Source organism: Limanda limanda, chromosome 17 (genome assembly GCF_963576545.1).
Source record: "Limanda limanda chromosome 17, fLimLim1.1, whole genome shotgun sequence".
NCBI classification, from domain to species: domain Eukaryota; kingdom Metazoa; phylum Chordata; class Actinopteri; order Pleuronectiformes; family Pleuronectidae; genus Limanda; species Limanda limanda.
Genome location: NC_083652.1, coordinates 17,176,462 through 17,203,777, shown reverse-complemented (window position 1 = coordinate 17,203,777; position 27,316 = coordinate 17,176,462). Strand labels below are relative to the sequence as shown.

The 27,316-nt window shown below is 43.6% G+C and overlaps 1 protein-coding gene across 1 annotated transcript in view; it reads right to left on the bottom strand.

Annotated features, from left to right (window-relative positions):
- LOC133022965 (voltage-dependent T-type calcium channel subunit alpha-1I-like) overlaps window positions 1-27,316 on the bottom strand; it is a 101,669-nt gene that overhangs the window by 42,220 nt on the left and 32,133 nt on the right. The window contains exons 3-9 of the mRNA XM_061089877.1: window positions 22,991-23,124; window positions 18,247-18,344; window positions 13,020-13,179; window positions 7,478-7,826; window positions 6,872-6,964; window positions 3,112-3,439; window positions 1,992-2,395 (exon numbers count right to left, since the gene is read on the bottom strand). Coding sequence (XP_060945860.1) covers window positions 1,992-2,395; window positions 3,112-3,439; window positions 6,872-6,964; window positions 7,478-7,826; window positions 13,020-13,179; window positions 18,247-18,344; window positions 22,991-23,124 — 1,566 coding nt within the window. The remainder of the gene's footprint in view (window positions 1-1,991; window positions 2,396-3,111; window positions 3,440-6,871; window positions 6,965-7,477; window positions 7,827-13,019; window positions 13,180-18,246; window positions 18,345-22,990; window positions 23,125-27,316) is intronic.

Sequence of the window (27,316 nt, the reverse complement as noted above, 5' to 3'; positions counted from 1 at the left end):
CACCAAAAGAAAGACAGACAAAGCATCTGTGTGTGTGTGTGTGTGTGTGTGTGTGTGTGTGTGTGTGTGTGTGTGTGTGTGTGTGTGTGTGTGTGTTTGTGGGTGCATGCAAATGTATGTGTGTTTCTGAATACATGCCTACTTTTCAAACGTTCACACTCACTCGCACACAGAATCACACCGAGAATTTAGCTGAAAACTGCTGTGTAACCGGCATCTGCCTCGCTCTTCCCCATCTCGCTCGTCGCCTCCTCTTCCTCACCACCACCCCCCCCCCCCTCCAAACACAACCCCTCGTTTATTTTTAGAGTCTTCCGAGATGAGAGAAAGCAACTACTCTGTCAAAGAGTGTGTGGGTGGATATGAGAGACGGAGAGAGAGAGGGAGACAGAGGGAAAGAGAGAGAGAGAGAGAGAGAGAGAGAGAGAGAGAGAGTCAGAGAGAGAGAGAGAGAGAGAGAGAGAGAGAGAGAGAGAGAGAGAGAGAGAGAGAGAGAGAGAGAGAGAGAGAGAGAGAGAGAGAGAGAGTAAAACAGAGTCAGAGTGGATGAAACACTTGAAGTAAAGCAGGAAGGATGGATGGTAGGGAAGGAAGGAAGACGGTACGGCACAAAGGAAGGAGTGGGGGAATGAGGGAAGGAAGGGTGCACAGAGGGATTTGTGGGGGAAATAAGGGGAGAGGGGTGGAACCAGCGAGGGAGAGAGAAGAGGAGATAGAGGAAAAAAAAAAGTGAGGAGAGAAACGAAGGCGAATGAAAAAGCTGTTTTATGTAACAGCTTGTGAGTGTGTGTGCCTGAATGTGTTCCTGTGTAAAAATATATTTACTTATGTGCATGCACACGGGATAACAAAATTAACGTGGATTGTAATGTGTGCACACTTGGATGTACTTGTGTTTGCATGTTTCTGTGTGTATGTGTGTGTGTGTGTGTGTGTGTGTGTGTGTGTGTGTGTGTGTGTGTGTGTGTGTGTGTGTGTGTGTGTGTGTGTGTGTGTGTGTGTGTGTGTGTGTGTGTGTGTGTGTGTGTGTCTGAGCCTGTGCGTGTTCTTGGCACACGTCTCTCACTCTCGCTTGCAGACACCTGCCTTGTCTGCCTCCGAGGAGCCGGGGCCGATGTTAAAAGCCGGCTCGGTTTTGTGTGCCGCGAGGCTAAATGTTTACACCTCTGTCAGGGAGCGGCATGGCAGAGGGATGCTCCACTCCCACACACATCCCTCTGAATGTCATCTGCTATTATGAGAGTTGCAGCAGCGATGGCTCATCAGCGGCGATAGTGGCTCGTGTGATGAGGCCATGGTGATTTGTGGGAGTGAGAGAGGAGACAGAAGTGATTACACTATTGACACTATAGTATGTCGGTCTGGATCATTCATATCGCTGCAATGATAGCACGATGATAGGATGGCACTCAGTAGAGCGCATGCACCAAGGCCCACCGGTCCCTTTCTGAAACCACATTTAATTTCACCAGATCCACACTCCTGCCCTAAATATGCCAGAGTTTTAAGACAAGCCTCAATCTCACAATGTCAAGTCCTGGATCTGCACCCTCATCCGGATCCACACCAAAATCAAACCCCTGCACACAATTTGATGGAAATTGGTTTTGCTCAATCCTCCTTACTAACCAACAAACACAGATGAAAACTTAACCTCCTAGATGGGGGATTATTAAATGGTAAAATACATCATCCTGCTATACTCACAAGCCTGATTTCCTCTTTTTTTGACAGCAATGTTGTGCTTCTCTTTCCATATCGACAGCAATAATCATAAATTATATTGTCCTTTTTTTTTTTAGATTATTAGTCTGATGTCAAAACCAATGCACTCCATGCCTAAATTTCACAATAAAAGCAAGAGGATAATGGCTTCTGAAGCACTCGTATGCTTTTAATGTGAAACACATGGAAGCACTATTGAATTTGCAGCCCACAGCAGCAACAGGAAATGGAAGCAGGTGTGACGGGATGGATCTTTGGAGTCTCACCTGGTTATGATGCTCGATGCCCATACTGATGGTGTTGATGAGAATGGCGATCATGATGCCCCGCCTGAAGTACTTGCTCTCCACAATGCCCCGAAGCTTCCTCCTCATACCCTTCCAAAGGTCCCTACAGAGTCCGAAGCACGACCTCCTCTTCTTCTTCTTCTTCTTCTTCTTTTCCCCTTCTCCCCTCTCCTCTATGTGGTTCTCTCCCTTGTCCGTTTCTTTCACAGCATCCTCCTCGTCCTCCTCGCGGTGGTCCGAGTCTCCCGCCGCTCTTGGCCCGTCTTCCAGCGACAGGGCACATATGGGGCAGTCCTCTGGATTTTGAGGGACAGACAGACTGATGGAGTTGGCTTCCGTCTGAGAGCCGTGGTCCTGCTTGCCCTGGTGTGGACAGTGGGATGCTACAGCTGCAGAGACGGGAGTAAACAGAGTGAGGCTGGATGCACTTAAAAGGTTTGAATATGAATGCAGAATATACAAGGCGTTTAAATTGATTGAATATTTATTTAAGCCTCGGAAGACACATTGAGGGATAAGACCCTCATTTACAATGGTGCCGAGGGTACAATAAAAAAGTTGATACATTAAAAGTGAATACATTGAATAAATAGGAATGAAATAAATATGCATATATATATATACACAGTAATACAAGGTATAAAACAATTCGTCAATAAAATACTATGGCCAAGTCAACTAGCAGTTACAGTCATTGCAGGAGAAGTCAGCTGTACATGAGACCAGACTCGAGAACTCCGTCAGTAAAACAAATGAGTGCAACTTTAAAGATTTTTGGACCTCATTCCAAATGTAGGGTGCTTTATAACAGAAAGCTGTCTTCCCCAAGTTGGTCTTAACACGAGGCAGATATAAGGAAAGCCAGCTCTGGGAGCGGGTATTGTGGGTATTACAATTCCAAATTGTTGGAAAAGCTGCGGACAATTATTATTTCAGTGAAAGAACATACCAAGGATGCATATAGAAATGATACATCCTGCATCATCAAGCAATTAAACCATATTCAGCTGTTTTTCCCACACGTGTGAAAAACATCAGGGTCAAATGTTAACGTAAATAAAACAATCAGATGACACTTTCTGAGGCCCCTCCCACTCACATCTTGGGTGTCTGGAGTGATGCCGCTCTCCGTTCATTTTCCCTCCGGCGCGCCTGCTGCCCCTGCCTCCACCAGCTGGCGGGAGCTTGCCCCTCAGCGTGTAGTAGAGAGCCGTCGATCTCCTCTTAGCCTTGCGCAGGACGTGGCAGACCAGCTGGAAGATCTCCTCGTAGCAGTCCCCCGGCTCAACCCTGCTGGCCAGCGTGGAGGAGGAGGACAGACACTGTTCCCTCTGCTCCTGCATCAGCTTGTGCTCCCGCTGTTTGGTCTCAGAGAACTGGGTGGCGATGACCACCAGGCACAGGTTGATCATGAAGAACGAACCAATCTGGAAAGATGTGGAGCAGCAGACAGTTATGAAACTTAATGGGTGGGTGCAGATGTACATGGAGGGAGATACAGGCGGTGAAACACATGGAAATCTACTACAGGGACAATGAGCTAATCTGGCATGTAGACCCCATTCAGACCTGGTTTAACATCTGTCCTGAGTGATCTGATCACAATGATGATGAAAAGACAAACTCAGCAAGGTCCATCTGTGATTGCACCACTCAGGACGGATGTGATACCAGGTCTGCACAGGACCGCATTTAGGCCAAGGAAAGAACTGCTCTGGAAACTGCAGAAATTCGGATTTACAAGACTAAACCGAGAAGGAACTATAAATAAAACAATAAGGAGCAGTGCAGCTTCTGTTTATTCATCCAAGAAACATGAAACAATGTGAAGCATTGTAATGGTGCCAGGCTGGATTTTCATTAAGCTCACACTTGGACGCAGATTGTGAGGACATGTCCCAGTCCCCCCCCCCCCCCCCCCCCCCCCGTAGAAATGTTAGGACTCATGCTAAAGGTTTCTGAGAATTGGCTTCACAACGAAACCAAGGCTGATTGGACGAGACGGACACAGCCAACAGAAATCCAAAGGACAGATCAGCCACGAGTTCCTTTTTCTGACTCTGACTTGACTTCCGCCTCCCGCCATCCTCTAACCATAACCCTACTCTTCTTATGCCCATGAACTTGGACTCATCAAAGGGATTTTCTTTTTAAATCATTTCACAAGAGCTTTTCTTATTTTTCCTATCGTGAGTCAATCTGAGGGCTGAGGTAAGAGGAGGGGGAGGAGATGAGGCGCATTGTGAACAATACGTGTTGGCTGACCTTTTTAGAGGCGGTAATGGGAATCACTACAGGACTGCTGAAATGGCTTTTATTGGACTGTACTCGGAGCTGGTTGCGGAACAATGATTAGATCAATAATGGCTAATGCTGAACAACTCAGAATCCAGACCGCTGAATGGAAGGAGCAGCTCGTGGCTGAGTGTCAATTCAGTTCATTACAAATCTGAACATGTGTTCCCTTTTTTCTCTCGGGACAAAGCTCTGAGACCGGCACATGTTGAGAACCCACACAGACATCTCATAAATACATACAAGGCCAAAACACTGCGAGCAGCGTCACTCAATAAAATATCCACGGACGTAAAAATTCAAACTTAATGACCTTTCACACATTGACTTTCGTCCACAGCGATCAAAGATTCAGGGCAAGAAGGGAGAAGAAAAGCTGAGAGGAATAGCAAAGAGGAGAGTTCAGATATATACGGATAGAGTGCGTATGAGAGGCCTGAGTTCGGACAAATTTTTTAATTTTATTTTGTTTTCAGGCCGGGTTCAATAATTTTGGCTGCGATATCTTTGTTTTTACACTGTGCGTGACTGTAATCGGGAAAAATGTTAAGAAAGAAAATCAAAGCCCAATAAACACTCTAATACAGTATGTGGGAGAGGGTGTGTGTGTGTGTGTGTGTGTGTGTGTGTGTGTGTATGTGTGTGTGTGTGTGTGAAGGGGAGAGGGAGGAGAGATGCCCATCTGTGGCCTGTAGGTCAAAGCAGGTCCGCAGGTGTGTGGGGCTTTGATTTCCCTCCAGGTCTGCATCTGTATGTGTGTGTGTGTGTGTGTGTGTATTCTGTGCTTATGATCAGTGGACAGCTTTGTGCATAATCAGGAAGGGCAGCCCAATATCACACATTCAGATGATCACTGCATTATTCATGCATACAAACAAACACACACACAGACAAAAAAAACATGTGCGATCGACACACTCACACACAGATTTAAATGGCAGGCTCAGCTTACAACTGATTACATGTGTCCCTGAGCTTCCGTGCAGCAGCTGTCATATATATTTATGTGTATGAATATCATATCTTTCTCTCGGAAACAGACATACACTCACACAAACACTCTCTCCTAATAACTTAGACTCCTTTGACAAATCTCTTGACTCGTAATGTGACACCAATACAACGCAGACAGAGATGAGGCCCTGTTTGACACTTTGGAGGTCAAACATCTCCTTATCTCTTAGTTTTATGTCCACACACACACTGGCAGGAACACACACTTAACAGGACTGCAGCTTCACAAAACCTCTCATGCACACGCACACAGAAGAGTAAAAGACAAAGGACCACTGAAGGAAAGATTGACAGTTAAGGTGACTGAATGTGTGAGCAGCACACACTGTCAGCAACACTTGGAAAGCTTCCCTTCGGACCCTCCGACAAACAGACTCGCAGGGAAACCTCCAAATGGGCAGAACAATAATGGCGACCAGGAAAATGAGCTCTCTACATTTTGGGGCCTGTGGTCAGCGGAGCGGCATAAATCAGGCAAAAAGTGATTACGCTGCAATGTGACACCATGTCAGCCACTGCAGCTATCCTCCAAAAAAAAGCTGCTTACGCTGCCAACGCCAACCTCAGGTCAAATCTGCCAAAACAGGGATGTAATTTACAGCTGCCGTCACAATTCCAATTATCACCCCAGCCAAAGTAAGGCCAAGCTTGTGAGGATGAGGTGGGTGACAAAAATGTCTCGTCGGGCAGGTCTCACACGCTTGATTTGTTCCATCTCATTATAGAGTAGAACAGATATTGTGGAGTGTGCTTGTGAATAAGTTGCATGTTCGTTTTTTCTTTTTGATTCTTTCCTCTCTCTCATCTTTTTTTTTTTTTTACCCCTCTTGAATTTATTAATTTCCTCACATTTGTCTTTCTTTGACATCATTTCGTAGCGATCCTCTCTCGTCTCCGTCCGTCGTCTTTGTTCGTTTGGTTGATCTCATTTCCCAGCTTTACAAAATGCTTCATGTCTGTTTTCTATTGTGCTCTGCCAGTGGTGGCAAAGTGCACATCTGGGACTTCTGTTGTTCGTCGGCTACCGCACAGAGTGACTGAATGTCGTTTGACCGACAGCCAATGGCACGACGGAAACAACTTTCATTGTGCCACCACCTGGTCCTGCAGACCGAAGGCTGATCTAGCTCTTGCACACTCGTTTATCTTCCTCTGGACAAAGCGCACACTTCCTAGCTCCTCATCTCCCTCTTTTCCTTCATCAACCACCGAAGACATGTTCACTTAACAGCCAACTTCTCCCATCTCTCCTGCAGACATCGATTGTGGACAGTCCTTTATGCTGCTATTGATTTTCACAAGTCTATTAACACTCGAATCCGCCACTCAGGAAATGTCCGGATTCCATTTATTGATGGCAAGAGAGCCGCTGATGTCCACATATATTGGAAATGTTATCAGGGCTTTTTTAAATCTCCACAGTGTATAACTAGACTATTAATTCACTCTTCATTTATTCACTGTTTAGTCACCACATCGCACAATGGATGTGTCAGCTGGTAATGTAGACTACTGATGATTCAATAAACTTGGTAATACACTGTACTTACAATGATGAGTAAGATGAAGTAGATGAAGTTGTAGAAGGAGTGAGCATCCATCACGTAGTACATGATCTCCACCCAGCCCTCCAGCGTGATCACCTGGGAGGAACCATTTGACCGAACGTTAACACAAGGTAATCAAGAAATATTCTCAACAGGACATAACTGGTAAAAAAAAGCTTTGCTCTATCAAACATTTAAATCCAATATACTTTTGTGAATACAATATTGCAATATAGAGTCAAAAATACAGATTGAGTGCTTGAGTGTGCTCATAAGTAAAATTAATTAACTGGATTTTAATTGTTTAAGAATCATTGTTCAAACATCATATATGAATAAATACAGTTTATAATGCACGAAAAAATTATTTATTGAGAATTTTCATATTAACCCTCTCTCTGCAATCACTCCACTTACACTTAATAAATCTCAAATTAACCTTGATGTTTTATTTAAAATTTTCCACTGTGAACAAATCACGTGATGTGTAGTTTTGGGTCAAAAATGTTAATACTATTTAAAAATGATAAATTACAATGAACAAAATATTCAGATATTGGCAAGTTAAAGATAAAATCAAAATTATTCATAATTGTTGAAGGATCTCACTTGAAAAATGACAATCCAGGCGTAGACGATGTTGTCAAAGTTGATGGCACTTTTGTGAGGGTTACTCTCCCCTGTTTTGCAGAGAGTGTAATACTGGTTCCAGTTGATACACAAACCAATCGCTTCACCAGCACCACTGCCATTGGTCAGCTGCTCCAGACTCAGGCCCAGGGCTTGTCTGTGGAGCACATCCTCCTTGTCCAGGCAGCAGGTGCGGCCTCCTTCGCGCCTCGCCGGCACATCGGTGCACGACATGATGCCATTGTTAGACGGCATGGAGCAGATGAAGGGGCGTTCATCGTCCTCCTCCGGCTGGTAGTACGGAGTTGGAAGAGTCATACCTGAAGACCTGCGGTACGGGCAAGGTAAGAAACCAAGTAAATATGACATTAATACAAAATACAGTACAGAATAGATTCCTATTATCTTTCAATACTTCGTTTGGGGAGTTTCATGAGGATTTCAGTGAAAGACAGAGAGTCAAGAGGGAGCCAGGAACGAGAATATGAAATGAGAGATGTTCTATAGCACAATCAAGCCTGTGGGATAAATGCATCCATGGAGGGAAGCAAGTGAATAAGGAAATGCAAATGATTCTGCATGTGCCGGGAGTATATACTGTCTCTATTCCCTTCTCAGTCTCACATACACACAAGAGTAAATACTGTTATCATCCAGCTCCTGCTCTACAGTACAGATCCCAGCTGAATGTCTGTGGTCTCTCTGGTCCGTAACAACAGACTTACAGACGCACACTGATCTGAGTGTGGATGAGTGGAACCTTAGGTAGAGAAGGAACTATTCACGTGTTTTCACTTTATATTACACTTTTCTATTTGAACCTTTTTGTAATTGAGGCACGTAACTTACTAGACTAATAAGCAGACCAGTATATAGAGCTGTAAATAGTCTGATACAGAATGTTTCATCGGGGAGAGAAAAGCCTGAGTTAGCAGTGAACCAGCGATCAGCGCCTACAGCTAGTGCAGCGAACCAAAGGCGTGCTGACATGTGTGGTAAACAGAAGGCAGGTCAGGAGTCTCCTGAGGTGAAACCATGCACCACCTCACACTTCACATCTAGTTACATTCAGCCCTTTGGCTATGATCGATTTACTAATCTGAGAAGAAAGGTGTCACCTTCACACTCTCAAGTTTGTTTGTGAGTTTCTAAACAAATCTCTTAAACTGTTTTCATCTGACTCAGTGGACCAAAGGATTAGAATAAGTTTTGTGGCAGCACCACTTATGATTTTATTTTGTCTGCACCTGAAATGGGTCTGGTGGTTTAAAACCGATCCATTATGAAAACTGGAAGGAGCCCAGGTGAAGCCATGGCTCCATTAAGGGACTTATTTAGCCATATTTGTGTTTTAACCTTCAATGTCTCAGAACTTCTCAAAAAACTGCTTTCTTTTTGTACCCATTTTCATAAAATGCTGCAAAGTTTCCTTTTCGTGATCAGTGTATCCAGCGGGCGAATCGGGGTCAGGTTTGTTTCATTTGGCAGCGATAAACACAAAAGGCCCTGCAGGTAAATAATTAGTGTGGACTTGACAAAGCAGAGGTAATAAGTGAGTTCCTCCATTTGAAACAGGGACGGCTCGGCGCTGCTGCCCTGATTACTCCGCCGAGCACATGGAACTACAGTAATTTGACTAGGACTGAGATAGGTGGAGATAATCATACATCACTCGAAGGTTTTTAATGAGCGCCAACAGGTCACTGAGGGCGGCTCTGAAAACGAACATATCTTCCACTGGGAGCAACACGTGTCGTTATCTCATCATTGTGTTGTTATTCGGTGAGAAATCAGGCTGTTCTCTCTTCACCTTTATACCAGGGTGTTGGTGGAATGTACCGGTGCAGAGGCAGCTGGATCGTTTTTTGTCAAAGAACCCAGGCAGAAGAAAATGAAAGTGATCATTACTAAACTAAACTAACCAAGTGACAGGCACATCATTGGAGAACAAATTGTTTAATCTTGCAAACTGAGTCACATGGAAAGTGTACGTGAGATTGAGCGAGTGGTATCATAGGATACAACCCCTACCTCAACATCGTATGTATAAAACACACACATATATGATTGTGTGAGTCAACCAGAACGTTGGGTAAATTTGAAGTAATTCCATCAAGGTTTTCTTGAAATGTTGCATTCACAAGATGCCAAAACCTGTTTTGACCTCAACCGAAATCGATTCAGTTTGTCGTTGAGTCTAAATTAGATTTTGTAGAAAATTTGAAGAAATTACCTCAAACACTTGTACTGTATGTTCACAAGAAGACAACACACGGACAGACAACCTGAAAACATGACGCCTGTGGTCATTGGCAGAAAAATCAATCTCCGAGGCCGATTAAGTGTGTTCGTCTGAGTGTGTGTGTGTGTGTGTGCGTGTGCGTGTGAATGTGTGTGTGTGTGAGAGAGCCCTGACATGACTGTGGAGTCAGGTCCGGACCTGGGGTGGACAAAAATAGACCCTCTCCATCTTCAGGCCCATTACTGAACACACACATTCAGGGTCACTCGACCTACAGTATTTACTCATTGCTGTGTCTCAGTCCGTCACTCTGCCTCAGCTCTTCTCTTTATGGCTCTCCCGTGGTCTCTCAACATGTTGTCCGTGTTCATCCGTCTACTCTCACGTCTGCACCAGAAGAGTCTTATCAGGAAAAAGCTGGCTGAAGGCATATCGTATGCAATGCACACGCTGCATAATATATTCACATACACCTCAGGAATATGAGTACAAGATCGCCTTGCAGTGCATTTACCTCCTGAACTCTATCTACTCCCTCTTTTTAATAGTTGATATCCTCAATGATTCTCTCCTCCTCCCCCCTTTGTTCTCCTTTTATTTTAGCCCCTCCTATCATTCTTCTTATTCTTTATTATGTCTTTAATATTGAGCCTACTCCTCATTCTTCTCTTCTCCTCTCATTTCCCCCTTTCCTCTCCTCTGTAATTCTCTTGATCCTACCCTGTCTAGTCCAGTCAATACCGTAATAGATAGTGCTGACATACTGTATGATTGGAATTTCTCCTTTACCTTGAAACCACTCACACATCACACATGCATGCACGCCAGTTCCAGGATCGATAGCTAGACCATATCAGGCAATACCCCTTCCCATCGAGAGTTGCTTGGGAACCATGCATTGATTTAGTGGCACAAAAAAAGTTTGCAGGTAAGCACTAAGACACACTGAGCTTGCGATGACCTAGAGAACAGTAGAGGTTACGAAATCCAATGGCGGACACACAGGCCGTCCGACGGAGATGGACATAAAGAGAATTCAGAGAGGTTGTCAGTGACAGTCACATCTACTTGCTACTTTACTAAGAGCACGGAAATTAAGAACGGGATTAAGACTAGAAAGCAAAAAAAAGACGCCCGTGTCATAGTAGTGGAGCATGTGAATGAAGGCGGTTGCCCCCCTGCTGGTGACTTGACAGAACCCGGCATCACACTGAGTAAACACGTGCTGACGGAGAGCGAGACGGAGGGAAGGGATCAGAGCTGAAGCGGTTCCCCGATGTTGTTGAGGGAGATTCTGGGAAAGTCGGAAAGGGAAGAACGGTCTGAAAGGGCGTGGTGTGGCGCCACCTCCCATCTTTGTGTCATGGCCTGGAGCCGGCAGACAATGATAAAACAAGGAAGTCACAAACAGATCCAGGGATGCCATTCCCTTTGAACCAAAATGACCGAATAACCATCCCCCATAACAACTAACCCATCCCCTCTCAGCCGTTCCCCCACCCAAGATGACGCTTCAGAATCAGAATCAGAATCAGAATCAGAAGACTCTCTCTTCCTCTTGCTCCTACACAGACACACAGACCTGCTATCACATTGCACCGGGAGAAATTCTTCCAATGTCGGTGGCTTGTAGTTGGCGGCCATCCGTAAAGATTTAATCAGGCAGGCAGGAGTCAACATAAACTTTGTATTTAATATTTACAAACTCGACTTGAAATGGAAAAGGTATGTAGTTTCAAAAAAGTGAGGAGGGAAACAGACGGACCAACTTGAGACTTGCAGTACAAGAATAAAGTGGATTAAGCAATGAAAAGAGAAAAGGTAGAGATCAAAAGAGGGAGGGTGAACATGTCAAACTGAAGGCTGCACTTGACTTTGACACTCCACTCCATAATAACCTCTCATTGAGTTAATGTTAGCCCTTTACTTAGCATAATAGTCCTCAAGCACTAACTCACTGGGACCCATCCTAATTAAGAACTCAAGCACCCTGGCTTTAACTTGCATAATGTGTTAACACAATGGTTTAAAATGAATACGTTGTTTTAAATAATGAACCCTCAATGAAAGATAACCACTAAAATGACGTTGCACACATCAGCCAACGTGTGTGAGATTTACAGTGTATTAACAGGAGAGATAATAATAATTTTTCCTCAGCCAATGTCAGAAAATCAAGATGGAGTCCTCGATTTGTCGTGTTAATTACAATCAACCTTTATCCCGGTCAGGATACAGTAAAGTAAACTCATGAAGTGATTACTGCTGAGGTCGTTAGGGTAAATGTCAGCTCTCAAAGCGTGCAGGATGGCGCTGGCTGCCCGACACGGGTCCACTTACATCTGGATATTAGATCTGTCATTAGTAACCGCTGTGTCAGCAGAAACAGAGAGCGTGCACAGTGGCACTGCGGTGCATGTGCATGGTTTCTATACATTACACAGAAACGTCAGGGGCATGTGTCTTTCCAGCGAGCTGATGCCAGCATAAAAGGAAAAAAAGGAAACTGAGAAAAAGGTGTGAAATCCAATTCTGAATACTTGTGAATGTCACACACACTCACACACACACACACACACACACACACACACACACACACACACACACACAAACACACACAGGCACAGTGGGTGATGCAGTCATGTAGGGTCATGAATATGGAGGCATGCAGCTGGAGACTAATCATGGTCTTAGTTGCAACCTGAAAAAAAAAAACTACTGTTGCTGTGCAGCTTGTGAGAGAGAGAGAGCGAGAGAGAGAGAGAGAGAGAGAGAGAGAGAGAGAGACAGAGAGAGAGAGAGAGCGAGAGAGAGCGAGAGAGAGAGAGAGAGAAAGTTGGACGGCAGAGTTTGCTAATTGATGCTGAAGTCAAATATACCCATATGCAGTAAATATAAAAATCTTGTATGAACATTTTTCATTATGACATACTTATGTACATTAATTTTGGACTGCAGGAATTACAGATTTTATAAACCGATACAACCCATATTGGATCTAATTCAATGACAGAAAACCATCTTTACATTAAAAAAAAATCGTTTGACGTGCAGCCTACTTCGACTTTATATGTCCGTCAGTGTCCCATCTACTAACATGATACAGGTGGGGTTTATGACCGATACTGCAACCAGCCACCAGGTGGCAATAGATTCGCTGCGGCTTCACTTATGGGGACCAGGCATTGTCCGTCTCTATTAACAGTATATGACACTAACGCACTGGCACAGCACGAACGCCCTTTAAAAGCAAACACTGATGTAAAGCGTTTAACTTACAGAGTGAAGTTCACTTCCGGGTAGCAGCGGTTCCTCAGTAGCCCCGCCCACAGCTGCACGCCGATGATGCCGAAGATGAAGAAGACGAAGAAGCAGAGCAACAGCACGTTGCCCAGCATGGGCAGAGTGTCGAGCAGCAGGTTCACCAGGATCCGCATACCTGTGTGTTGGAGCAGGTCAATCGATCAATAACAGATTTTCACGGGTTTACACCATCGATTAAAGAATGATTTACAGTTTGCATATAGATGGTTTCGGCTGTAGATAATCGTGACTCCAGTACATGTTATATATACAAATATAAGTAAAAACTTCCTTTAGCCTCAGCAACCCTGAGTTTTCCACCTTTTAAAAGAGGACGTATAATTTCCTAAACTCTTTAACATCTTTGAATAGTCAAGCAATATCCACAGATCTGTCAGTGAACATTTTACCAATATGTTTCAAACATTTTGCGACTTTTGCAGATTTCTTTATGAAACTGTTTCCTCAGCAGTTTGCAGAAAATGCGATCTAAATGCTGTTTGAACCTTTCAAAGGTATTTCCTTTCACGGTAATTCAATAGAAATGGAGCATCTAGAAGTCAAGAATTCCCTTTATTATTGGAACATGCATATCTGACATCCTCTACAGTAGAGTTCACATTCTGCTTTCGACTGCAAACTGACTTGAAAGCAAAATTGAGGAAATACAAGGAAGTGGAAAAAAAGAAGACCCAAGGATGTATTGAACATACACAGAAGCACAAAAGTTCAGAAGTGGAAGTGAACGGCCTCTCCAGCGGAGGCAGTATATAAGGCATATCACAGGCAACAGCCAGAGACCAAAATAGCTATGTTGTACAAGAACCTTCCCCAAACAGATGAAGAGCTTTAAAGGTAGAATATATCCAAGACAACCACACACACACACACACACACACACACACACACACACACACACACACACACACACACACACACACACACACACACACACTAACTACCGTCCACCCCAGGAACACAGAAGCGTAATTGGACTATATGAGGTCTGATTCAGGATTAGATGAGACCTAATTGCAGAAACGCAAGTGTGTCCCCTGTCGAATAATGATGACCTCATCCCCCGTGGCTGGGCCTGTCCCGCTGAGATGACATATTGAGATGGTGATTAGTGAAACATGATGGCAGCTGATTGGACTAACGAGAAAGGGAGAGGTGAGAGCCACTGATGGGATCATGGCAACCTCACACGGACACCGGAGAGGTGTGTGTGTGTGTGTGTGTGCCTGTGTGTGTGTGTGTGTGTGTGTGAGTCCCTGTTTTTCTGATGTGCTTTATTTGTGTTCTGCAGTGACACGCTGGGATTCGTGAATGACAACTCCCCAGTAGGTTAATATGTCGTAAACACATCTCCACTGCCAGCGTACTGAGTGACAGGAGAGAAGCTGAGAGAGAGACACAGGAGAGGAGGAGGAAGAGAGAGAGAGTGAGGAAGATGATGGTCCCACATGTGGACAATTTGAGCAGAGGTGTTAACACCTGTTGTTCTCTCACTACACAAACACAAAACCCCAAATACTGAATGTCAAATTAATTAAAGTGGATTCTGCAAGTTCTGTTTAGACCTGGTAGTGACATTAGTCTGGAGAGATTCGATCACAAGTCGTCAGCGTAATGTTATATTTGTCTGTTTGTGCTATGAAGAAAGATTTTACCCATTTAAAATGTTTTAATCAATAAGTGGTGGTCAGTGTTGATATAGTGGAAGGTTTTGAGTGATCGTACGTCAGGTTGTTTTAACACGTGAACTGAACACAATATATTTTTTATTGATTTGTTGTTCAATCCTGAATTTAGCAAAGCTCTTTATGGAGGAACAGCCTGAGTATTACAGATTGTCAGGGAATTATGTTTGGATCTGATCTTTATCGGATTACAAAGTAACAAAATAAACAAAATTCTGAACATTTATGGATTTTATTTTCTCCAGAGCACAGAAGAAATACATTTTTTTTTTTTATATAGTATTTCCTCCTCTGGCTATTTTGCCTCATCAACTGGTATTAAATGGAAAGCAGTAGCGCTGCTGGTGTGTGTGTGTGTGTGTGTGTCTCCGGTGGCAGCTGGAGGCGAGTCTAAATGTGTTTGTTCCCCAGGGTCCTTGTCATTAGGCCACTGTTCCATTAGGCCTAATTGGATGAAGAGAGGGAGAAATGGATGGAGGGAGAGACAGGGCGAACGAGGATTGAGACAGTGCCCGAGGGCGCGCAGAAAAATAGGGAGAGCCAAAATAAGAATAATAATAAAGAAAGAAGCCACGATAAAGCAAAAACAATCATTGTCTCTTTAACTCTCGTCCTCTGTCCTCATCCTCCCTCCTTCTCTCTCCCCTACTGATGACTGTACCTGTTTGCCGACAGCTCCTGCTGTTCCCAGATAAAGATGGATGCCTCCCCTTGCACCACAGTGGAGGCACATTTACAGCTACCTGCCTGTGCTATTCACCGACGACCGGGAGACTCTTCTCCTCGTCAAACTTTCTACAGCTTTTGTTTGTCCTCACCATTTCTATTTTGTCGGGCACTTTCACACCAATTTCATTGCAATGTTTAACACAACAGCAAACACACAGACACACATGGTACACGACAGTTATCAGCCATTTTGTTGGAGGGTTACAGATTGAGGTTTATGAAGGGTCACGCTCAGGGTCACACCGGCTGCGGTTCAGCAGCCAAGCTGTTACTGCCAGCACTATGTTTTTAAAATAGAGTTTGTGTGTGAGACAGAGACAGAGAGAGACTTAAAATGTAATATAACTACAGCCTTTCTGAGGTTTCTGGTATAACTGCTGTATTTCATTATTTAATAGTCCTGTGTACTTAAATATATACCAGTACTACCTGCAAATATTCAACTAAAATATACGTAACAACGAATTAATGGATTCAGTCAAAAGCAAAGCTGGAGTGCTTTTATCTTTACAAAAGTAAGTCACAGGAAGTATTGCACACATTGTTGTTCGTGACATATTGGACAGATAAACATTGAAACTGTGCTGAAAAATACTTTTCTCTGTCGTTTTTGCTGTGAACCGCTGCTTTGAATCCCAAGAAGAGCAGCGCGAGTTCCAGCTCTAATCTGTTAACATAAAAATGAAAAGCAAGCCGTTCCGCAGACGGTGGGCCCCTGGCGTCAGAGTGTGAAGATGCTCCCTGTGTATCTGTGGGCACAGCAGCGGTCCAACAGAACAAGGAACAAATAGCTTTATCCCCATGTTTCCTCACCTCTAATGGGGTCAGGGAGAGGGAACACTCATAACATCCAGCTGACTGATAACAACGTAAACAATGACACACACACACACACACAAACACACACACACACACACACACAACTACTGTACAACATATACTGGCTCAGACGAAAGGAACAGTCAGCACATGTGCAAATATTTCTACTACACACATACAAATATGCATGCATCTGCCGTATCGACTATAAATATGCAAAACAAACCCGTGCATGCATCTGGAGATTTGTGCTCTGACACATAATCACCTCCTGAAAAGCAGATTGGTTAACAATCTGTGCACTTGTGCGCTGAAACACGATACACACTCTACCGCGCACAATATCTTCTAATCACACCACTTGAGGACTAATGCAGTTAACATCCATATTTTTTGAGCGGCGGCTGTGGCGGTTTGGAATATTGGAGCTGATTGTTCTCTGGTGATGGAAACACCTGAAAGACGACTCGTCCTTTCTAAATGTTTGGGAAATTGAAAAATCGATTCAGGCGCTGAGGACAAGATACTTCTACGGGTAAATGTCGGGTAAAAAAGGATTCAATGAGGAGAAGGAGCCATGATTCAACACAAAAATCAGTCAAGATTGAGGAATAGCTTTTAATTTGGATTCGTTTTCACTTATATGCCTTAAAAAGTCTGTTTAATAAATGATTTAAAGATGGGGAGGCTAAGATTCAGTCAGTAACGATAAAATAATGTCTGTGAACTCCTCACACTAGGATCATTTGGTCAGATAATCTATCCAAATCAGCCTCAAACGCCCCCGCAATCGTCAGACTTCTAAAAGACTTCCGAAAACTGGCCGATAATAGTCTAGTGTGCAGCAGGTATATGAGAAAAGAGAAGATTTCAGCAGGTAATGTGTACATGTAACCTGCATTTAACTAAGCTATCCTTTATCCTACACATAATCTCTTCATCTCTCTTCCTCACCTTCCTCATATGTAAAACCTCTCTATCTCCATCTTAATGTTTCTATAAGGTCCATTATCTAGCTCTGAAATGAACCTTATTAACTGCTCTGCCAGACAGATTTATTCACAATTTCACCTGCGAGGGTCTTCTTCTCCTCCACTGAGGTACTCTTCTCTCATTAAAAAAAAACTGGAAAATTACTGCCCAGGTTTCTTTTCCTACAGTATCTGTCCCCAAGGTCCAAACCGAATTAGGCATCAGGGCTTTGGTGCAAACAGATCCATCTGCTGCAGGCTCCTTTCAGGATTATTTAAAAGTAGAGGAGACAGTGTTGCTCAGATGAGTTGAAGACATTCAGGAAAAGTTTCCAAGTGGTTTGTTTATCCAATATGTTCTGCAGAGACGAGGGACCGATGAGGACATTCCTGTTCATTCACTTTACTCAGAAGACAAACATGTGTCCTCAGTCACTTAGTGCACATCTAAGAGGAAGTGGAAAACCGCTTTACCCTTTTTACAACCACAAGACATGCAAGTAGAAAATCGACTAAAATGAATTGTACTCATCCGAAACTTCATTACCAACAATTATCATTAGCTGCTTATACTTGGCTAACCACTAAAGTGCTGGAACTACGAGATGAGGCCGGCCTGAGCCTATAGCTTTGACAGGCTAATTGGTGCTTATGATGATTAAGAGCTGCCTGTTGGAGCATGAGGACAAAGAAATCGATAGAAGTTAAAAAGTTTGGCCATGAAGTGAGTTTTAGATGAAAAAAGCGGGGTTAGGGTCACGGACCGCTCAGTGACGCGGCATTAATGGATGGTCTCTAAATCGGATGAAGCTGTGACTCAGGGCCTCAATGGGCTGTGTGGTGAAGCATAAGATATATACGTTTAATGATCGTCATGGGGAACAGGTGGCACGAAGAGAGACATGACAACGGGACATGCCGTGAAAGCATGAACTTACAAACGGGAATTGGACACCAGCACAAAATTTAAAATGTTCTTACTTGGTACTCTGTTGATGGCTTTGAGCGGCCGAAGAACCCTCACCGTCCGAATGGCCGACAGGTTGATATTCTGCAGGTCCAGCGAGTATTCCACCATCCTGGAGAAGAAGGCAGAGAGGGAAGCTGGATGAGACTCATGATTCAACAACAGCTGCTATTTTCTAATCGTGTCTGATCTGTCTCAGACTAGTCTCAGCCTGTTATTCCCAATGTGCCAAATTTGGCTCAAATTCACCGAGAGAGCATTCAACAGGTGGTCCTCGACACACTGGACTGAATGAAGCTGAACGGCTAAAACAAATAAAGCAAATAGAGTATTGATTATGTGCCAAAATTAAAATGAACAAATACCAGGTCCTGATTGTGACAGGTCACCTTTCGTGTCTTAAGATAGTTGATGAAGTCGAATGATCGAGAAGGTCGTGGTGCAACAGCCAAAAGTAAACTGGTAACTGGTAATGGTGGCGCTTAAAAGCCAATTTCTCTGTGAGCCACACTCATGGAAATAGGCTGAATAGGCTCAAAACCCTTTACTCTGTAATTTTCGATTTTGGGGTTATGGGAAATGTTCTGCACAATGTTCAAAGTAATGGTGGGGGGGGGATAGAGTGACAAAGCATCAAAAGGGGCGAATAACATGAAAGGGAGGAGAGGAAGAGATAGAGATAGAATGGAAAAGAGGAATTCATTCTATTCTAAGTGTTGCCTGCAGGATGTTGTAGCTTAGTCAGAGCCTGGCATCTGTTAGCAAGTCATTTCCACAGCGTGGCTAAGCTGTTTGTGCCCCTAAACCCGAACCACTTTCACAGGAGAATGCCCACGTTTTGCCATTTGTGTGAATGTGAAAGCAGCGTGTGTCTGAACGTGCCGCACTTATACCACAGTCGTCCCAGAGAGAGCCCACATGCATTTTATATACTGTATCTATCTAGTAAATGTATACTGGTAGTAAATAACAGTATTTATGGCCGTGTTTGCATGGACACTTTGGTAAATGGGGTATTACTAATTGTGTAAAGGGAGTTTGTTGAGGTCTGTGCCCGGGGCTAAAACAGTACGAGACAGCTTGACACCAACAGCAGCAATAACGCTCTAAGCAAAGCCACTGACAGAACAAGCCAACCTTCCACAGACTCGCACATAGACAGACTTATGAACAATGTCATTTACAATAATGTGAAACTTTATGGATCCCACGGGGGGGAAGCTCTTTCCATTTGCCCTTCAACGCAGAATAGCACCCCGGCTCACACTCGAGTGGGATGTCTTGTTGTGACAAGGGTTTGAACTGCCGTCCAGTCTAAGTGAAATATTTAAAGGCACAATAAATTAGTAGGCATGTGGGGGCACTACATCACGTTTGATGAAATTCCTTTGCACTAATTCCACTGTTCCTGGGCTCGTGGGTGCGACACTTGAAAGAGGGATGTACAGGCACATGGCACACCAATTTTCTCTTCCCGGTGTTGTTGAAAGTGCAGAAGTGCCACACGGCAGCTTAATGAAAATGTCACAGTATAGAGAGGAGCATAACAGCTGTTTTGGGGACAGTCTTTTTCCGGCCGGGCGCAGTGGTTGTTATTACAACCTGCCTGTTCTAATGATATGATGTGCTGCTGGGAGACTGAGCAGGAGGCTACAATGCCAAAAGAGACTCTTGAAAGAAGGAAAATGTGCATGTTCCCCTCTTAAGGCTCAAGGTTGGATGTGTATACGTAAATGGATCGAGCCTTCGGTTTCCGCACAGTTTACAGATGTGGACAAAACTGACGAAATGGAGCGTTACCATGAGAAACCGTGAGGGGGCAGTGTAACCAACAGTTCAAGCGAGACAACCATAGGGCAGGAGGAAGAATTTTGAATGGCAGAACTTTTTAATGAGAGACTTTGCAAGTTGGTGGGGAGCTACGTTCTTCACCCAGGCAGTGACGGTCACATCACATGAAACGGACATATCTCTTTTCATAGGTAAAGGCAGCAAAAATAAACTTTTAGTGAGTGCCAGGGATAAACTGCTGGAAAGACGACTGATAAAAAGAGCTTTGACAGTTGCATGGATACTGCACAGGTATTGTTTCCGTGAGTAATCCAGTTGTATACAGACAGACAGAGCAGCTGCGAAAATGAAAGAGAGAACACAAGATCACAGATTTGCCTGCATGTGTGTGGGTCCGATTCAGACATGTGAGTCTCTGCTAGTGTGTGTGCACGCAGTGTGTTTGTGCATCTGAGCTCTACACATCAATCAGGCTCCTGCGTTTGGGAGGGTAATTAGTGGATGGCCGCAAGCATCCTTTTATGATTGTTCTCTATTTTTCACATTCCCTTTTTGCTTGTGACGCACCTTCATCTCATTCATGCTTTCATGTTAGTGTGTGTGTGTGTGTGTGTGTGTGTGTGTGTGTTTGTTGTTAATATCATTATGACATGTCGAGGTAAGGAAGAGGGAAATCTAGGATGTGAAATTCAGACCTAAAATGACAGACGTGGATCTAGACATGTAAAATCTGAAAGTTCTCCATCGATAAATAACTTTTTCTACATCATTTACATACAAAAAAAACCTTCTTCCGTTTATAGTTGAAAAAGAAACTTAGTGCGCTCTTGTCCAGTTGTGTTTAAATATGTATTATCTATGCCAAGAAAGGCTAGAAGGGCAAGTGCACCAACTGTGATCAGCTCTTTGTTTCTTAGCATCTGGAGAGATGCTCCAGTTGTCTCCACCAGGTTATGTCAAGATACTTGATATGCAAGATATACACAAAAAGCCTTGCCCAGTGGGAGTCTCGGGCATACATTAGAATACATATGAAAGGCAAGACTGACTTCCTGTAAAAAAGGGGTCATGCTTCATCCCTGGATCGACACACACAGACAGATACAAACTGTGCATTTTCAGTAATTGCTGCAGATACTGGACAGGATGGGAAAAAATAAGCTTCAATGCAGTGGATTAGGCCAAAATAAAATATAAAGCATGTACGATATAACAGACTTCAGGAGGCGGTTTGTGTGTGTGTGTGTGTGTGTGTGTGTGTGTGTGTGTGTGTGTGTGTGGCGAGGTGATGGAGCAAACACACGACACACCCTCCAGAGTCTGTTCATCCTTGCATGTGAAGCAGAGAAGGAAAGCGAGCTAGGGGGCAGAGAAGGGTGAGAGAGCAAGGTGCTGCCCGAGGCTAACAGACATGGAGCTCATAGCAGACTGTCGGCTGTGATTTGGTCTGGCACTGGCCTCCGCAATTAGCCTCCACGCTAATCTAATGGAGGCTGCCAAGAGGAGAGAAGAAGACAGAGGCATTCGCACATAAAAACATGGACTCACACACACACACAGATTAAACGCACTCGGAATGCGTAAATTGAGGGATGATCTCTGTGTGTAGGTCTGTGCCACATACACACACACACTCACACACACACACACACACACACACACACACACACACACACACACACAAACGATGAGCATCCACCGGGTATAAACTGATTCCGCTCAAATGAAGATAAATGTCCCTCCACCTTCCCTGGTAACTCTGTTGCTCCAGCTTTCTTTGTCTGCTATTATACCAGCAGCTCTCCCTGTTCATTTCTCTCCCTCTCTCTCTCTCTCTCCCTCTCTCTCGCTCTCTCTCTCGCTCTCTCTCTCTCTCTCTCTCTCTCTCTCTCTCTCTCTCTCTCTCTCTCTCTCTCTCTCTCTCTCTCTCTCTCTCTCTCTCTCTCTCAAACACACACACACAGGCACTTGCTTGATCACCCATGTCTGAGCCTCTCATTCCACAGGCTTCACAGCAGGTGTTTGAGCAGGTGTGTTTGCTTTTGTTGTGCATGTGCATTCATCTAGCGTGTGTGTATGTGTTTTCCGCATTTGCAGCATGTGAGACGGAGACAAGTACAATTTGCGCAACTCAACATAGAAGTGGAGGATTTTATTGGGGGGTCAGGTGTTATTAGGGTCTCAGCAGTGGGTACTTCACACACCATCTGTTGTCCCTTCCTTTCTTTTTGTTTTGTTTTTTAAATTGTTTCCATCACACCAAAGTACCAAATCCTCATTTGAACCCTTTGAACCACCAAAATTACATTATATTTTGATCTTTATATTTTCAACTTTTGCTATTTTATTATTTTTAAAGCATTCTAAAGTATCTTTTGATAGATTCACAAATTTGAAATACTGCATGAACAGCTGCAGATGCCTGCATTAGTACCATATGGAGTCGATATGCACTTTAATGGATGCAGACTGGAGGTGAATGACAGTGTGTTTTTTCTTTACTGTAGCTTAGTGTTTACACACATGCACAGTTTGATAAACAAACCCTGAGCTGTAAACAGGAAGTCACATGGACTGACAGGTTACTTATACATGAGCCATTTTTGATGATATGTCATCCTGCATCATCAACCGTAACCAGACACGAGGTAAAAAAAAGAAAATCCCGAAATGTCTAGTTGGAATAAAACATCTTGCTGCATGCTTAACAACAATTGACAGCTCCATTAATCTTCTTAGAGCTCAGAAATCCAGTGCACAAATAGATACAGTGTAAGCAGCAGTGGAGACTGGCTGGGAGTAACGGTGTCAGACTTCAACAAAGAAAGCGGGAAGACTACAAATCACGCGGTCACAGATAAGTTCCATACGTGCTAAACCCCTTGGTATAACAGAATACAGACTTTAAGTCAAAGTGAACAAAGTCAGTCATGAACATAAGTATCACAGAAGTTACAGGTTCCCTACCCAGCCATGACGATGAAGAAGTCCAGCCTGTTCCAGGTGTCTCCCAGGTAACAGCGACGGCCAAAGATCCCGAGCGCCACCATCTTCACCACCATCTCCAACGCGAAGAAGCTGTAGATGAACGCATCGAAGGCCTGTACGAGACGAGAGAGAGGGAGACAGGGTTGGAATAAAGATACATTCGCCGTGTTTTGATTGAACCAGACATCTGTTCTCTCTTGTGTGTGCGTGAAATTAATCGGCTCAAGATGTTTTCAGCTTCTGAGTGAACGAGGAGCACGTGTCGTCTCTGGTGTGAAAAAATTGTCTGGATTGAAACAATATAATCATTAGTTGTTAACAACAGGGTTTTAGAAAAAAAATGGAGAGACTGTAAAAAGAAACTAACTATTATTCTGAGTTCTGAACACGTGTCAACTCTGGACGAGCCATGATATGCTTTATTTCATATTTCAAAGGTAGTTCTTACTCTGTGGTATTTTCACACTCCACAGCAAGTGTCAAATTAGTTATTTTTCAAATGTCCTTTAAAACAGAACACACTGATAGCACACTAACACAACAGGGCTTTATTGTGTTTGTGTGTGTTTCTCATTAACAAAGACTTTCCTACATGCATCTCAAAGTGCTTTACAAGAATGCATTTACATAAAAGACATGAAAACACAAAAAAGTTGTAGAAAATTATTGTAAACTAAGATGGAAATAAAACCCAATTAGAAAAACATTAGATCAAATAATAGTCTGGTGAACACTGGATAATGGGAGTGGGCTGAGGTTGAGATGTCATACAAATGGAGTTAAAAGCTTAAATAAAAACAAAATACAACAGAAAAAGGAAAATAAATGCAGCAGTTCCTCTACCGGGAAAGTCAGACCTGATTAAATGCTAAAACAAAGAGGAAAGTCTTGACTCAGAAGAGAAGTAAGAGGCGAACAGAAAAATAAGGAAAGTAACAGAGATCCAGGTCAAACCTTAGAGAAAGAAAAACACAGAAGAAGAGCGATGTTAATGTGACATATGATCTCTGCCATGTCCTGCTCGCATTGTTATGTCCAGATCACTCGCTAAACCTCTGATGATATTTTTGGAACAAAGCTCCTTCCCAGTGTTTGGCCCTGGGCTGTACGACTGTGTGCTGCTGCACGCTGCTGCCTGTAACCTGGGCTGCTGCCTCTTGACACGGAAATGTACAAGGCCTGGAAATTTAAATCATTGTTGTAATTTGGCTTTGTGATGATGGCGTAGGTTTTTTCTCTGTTCCAAAACTGTCAACCTGACATGCATGCACAAATACCGTGCCATATTACCAAATGGGATGTGGTTTAAATGTTATATATATTATATATGTTTGATTTGTTTGTTTGACCTAAAATGTAAGGATATTCACGAATTTTAAAACATCTGCAGATAATGGAAGTAGAATAGGTCAGTTAGAGTCTAAAGGCAACAACAAACAATGCAAACATGCCAATGTGTCAAACATTGTCACTCAGTGCTGTTTCACACTAAAAACCTTTTTTTCCCAGACTCATATGAGGTAAATGTGACCTTTGACCTTTGCAATCCAATAAGTTATTTAATAAGGTCCCAGTGACTAACAAACCCAAATCAGTGAAGTCAATGAGTTAAAGATAATAGTTGAGCCACATCTGGATTGCCTGGATATGTTGTTAAGATATTGCGTTCACAAGACAAAACATGTGTGTTGTGAGGTCACAGCAACATTGACCTTTGCCTGTTGGCCACCAAAATCAATGCAGTTCATATTGGAGGCCAACTGAGCGTTTGTCCCAAAAGAAAATACCTCATGGCATTCTTGAGATACTGTGTCCACAAAAGTGGGACAGATGGATGCACAACCCAAACACACAGTGCCTCCGGTCATCACTGTCCCAGAGGCATCAAAATAGAAGTTTTTATAGATCACAAGGACTCTCCAGCTGCATGCTGCACCAGGCTGCTACAGCCCAGTAACTATGCCCTGAGAATAGAGTCACTCAACAAATCACACGCCACAAACCCATACATGTGGTGCGATGGGAAAACAATTTTCCACAAGCACTTTAAGGTTATTACCTTTCGTGGGTTTCAGGCAAAAGTTAGATGTCAAACTAGGGACTCGACAGCAGCCCACAGCCGACCAGAAAACACTGATCTGCGGAACATTTGGACAACCAGGGGTAATAAGCTTCAACCGGAGAAACGCACTGAGCACGACAAGTGGCGCTGGATGTGGAACACAGCATTCGTTATTTACAGGGATCAGATTTCGAGCTGTGTGATTTGCTCCTGTGTGACCATGGCGGTGTGTGTGTGTGTGTGCTGCATATAAGTGGGCTCGAGTCGGGGCTGTTTAACATGTGATCTATCCCTTCTCTTTCGCCCGCAAAAACACAAGCATGAGTTCAACCCCAGGCAGCATTCAGAGCTGGCAGCTTCCAATGGGGAAGATGAGAAGATCAGTCTCATGCTGGTTAAATGATGTTTTCATAAATAATGCAGCCTGCACGCTTCACATGTAATCCGACATCGGCTGCGCGAGTCAGATCCCTGCCGTGCTCTGCGCTGAGTGAAAGGGACTGAATTCATCGTGGTTATGTGCCAGCACTGCCAGCTTCCTCTTCAGTCAGCCTATCAGGCTTCATCATCAACATGATTTGTAAAGAGGTTGAGGCTGTCTCCTGATGGGCCGCTTCATGATTTGAAATGGGAGCCGGACTGGAAACGACCTCATATGCTAGCACCGCGCGGCTTATTTGGCTCGATGAGGAGAGGACGCGGTAAGTAGGTCATCACGATGGTAATGGTATCAGTTTAAGATAATATATGCGTCTCTCACTCCATATGTGGAGTCGGTGACTGACGGGATTAATCAGTGCATCAAACCAAAGGCGCCGTGAGGACAAATGTGACGCCGACAAATGGGAGAAGGAATAACTGACAACAGTTGTTCTACAGTGTGGGAGTGAGTTTTCTCAACATGTGACTATTTGATTTAAAGGCACATCCTCTAAAGGTAAATCTTCAAATATTATAACAACTTTGCATTTGCGAGAAATGACAATGCAAAGTCAGGTCATCCAAATTCCACTAACTCTATTGCAGTCCCTGGCTTTGCAGATACTTCTGGTGATAGGCAATGTTTTGTTATATCAGTCTCTCAGTGTTTTCACACCTGAAAGTGCAGAACAAGGTCTGGACGAAGGTCAGATTAGTTTTGGTTTTACATTACAATTTAGGGAGCAAGTAATAATATATGATTTACATATATATGTCTTCATAACTTACATCAGCTTTATCTTACTTGAGAAAATAAATCAAGTGTTTTGTTTAGTTAAAGTTGTTGCCACGGTAATATCATTATGGTATTCCTGCCATGTTCATTAAACTCCTCTCGACTCAAACATTACATCGCCTGAGGTGCTTCTTTTTTCGTCTTCTTGGATTCAATGTTGTCTCTACTTCCTGCAATTGGTCTGAAAGTCAGATTGTCTAAACTTTAAAAAGAGACACAAAGCAAACAAGCAGAACAATTGTTTAGATTGATCCGGAACGAGACGCCTCTTTCGATCGGTCAACATCTTGATCCGCCGGTCTGGGCCGCGGTCTGCGGCACCTTCACACTTGTTATAAACTGAAAAGTCTGAAAGTCTGAGACAAACAAGGGAGGCGTGAAAGTGCTGCAACACAACACCTGTGCTGAGATTCAGAAACAGTAGATTCAAAAACCAATTTCACACCTAATAATTCCTTCTATTATCGTCTTTCACAGGCACCATTTCCCGTCTTGACGTCTTTCTCAATGCAGTTTATTATCTTGACTGAGATGTATATATTGATTGGCTGAATGAAAAAAGATTATCAATTATAGCCCTGTCATGTTTAAATCTGACTGTGTTTTTATTTATTGACATTTATTTATTGAAGTGTAGTAGAATGCGGCACCCGACAGCAACGTTCAACCCTTGAGGTCCTGGGCTTTAAATCCCAGTTTAACACACAGTATCTGAACTGGTCCTAAGGAAACGTGTCCATTGTTTGTGGCTATTACTGTGTCTCTTTCCTCCATGAAAGCGAGGTGGGGACACTGTATTTCACAGAGGGCCAGGGAAGCCACTCTAACTATCTGAGCCCTGTCAGCAAAATCCCTGCTGTTACCATTAGCAACCACTGGAACAGGACCCCTCACACTACCTGGGGAGACAATGAGCTTGTTAGAGAGACAAAGGGTGGAGGAAGGGACAGAGTGCAAGTGTGCAGGATGGGGGAATAGGATGGTTCTCAAAGGGAAGGTCGGATTAGAAAGAGAGACGGTGAAGCAG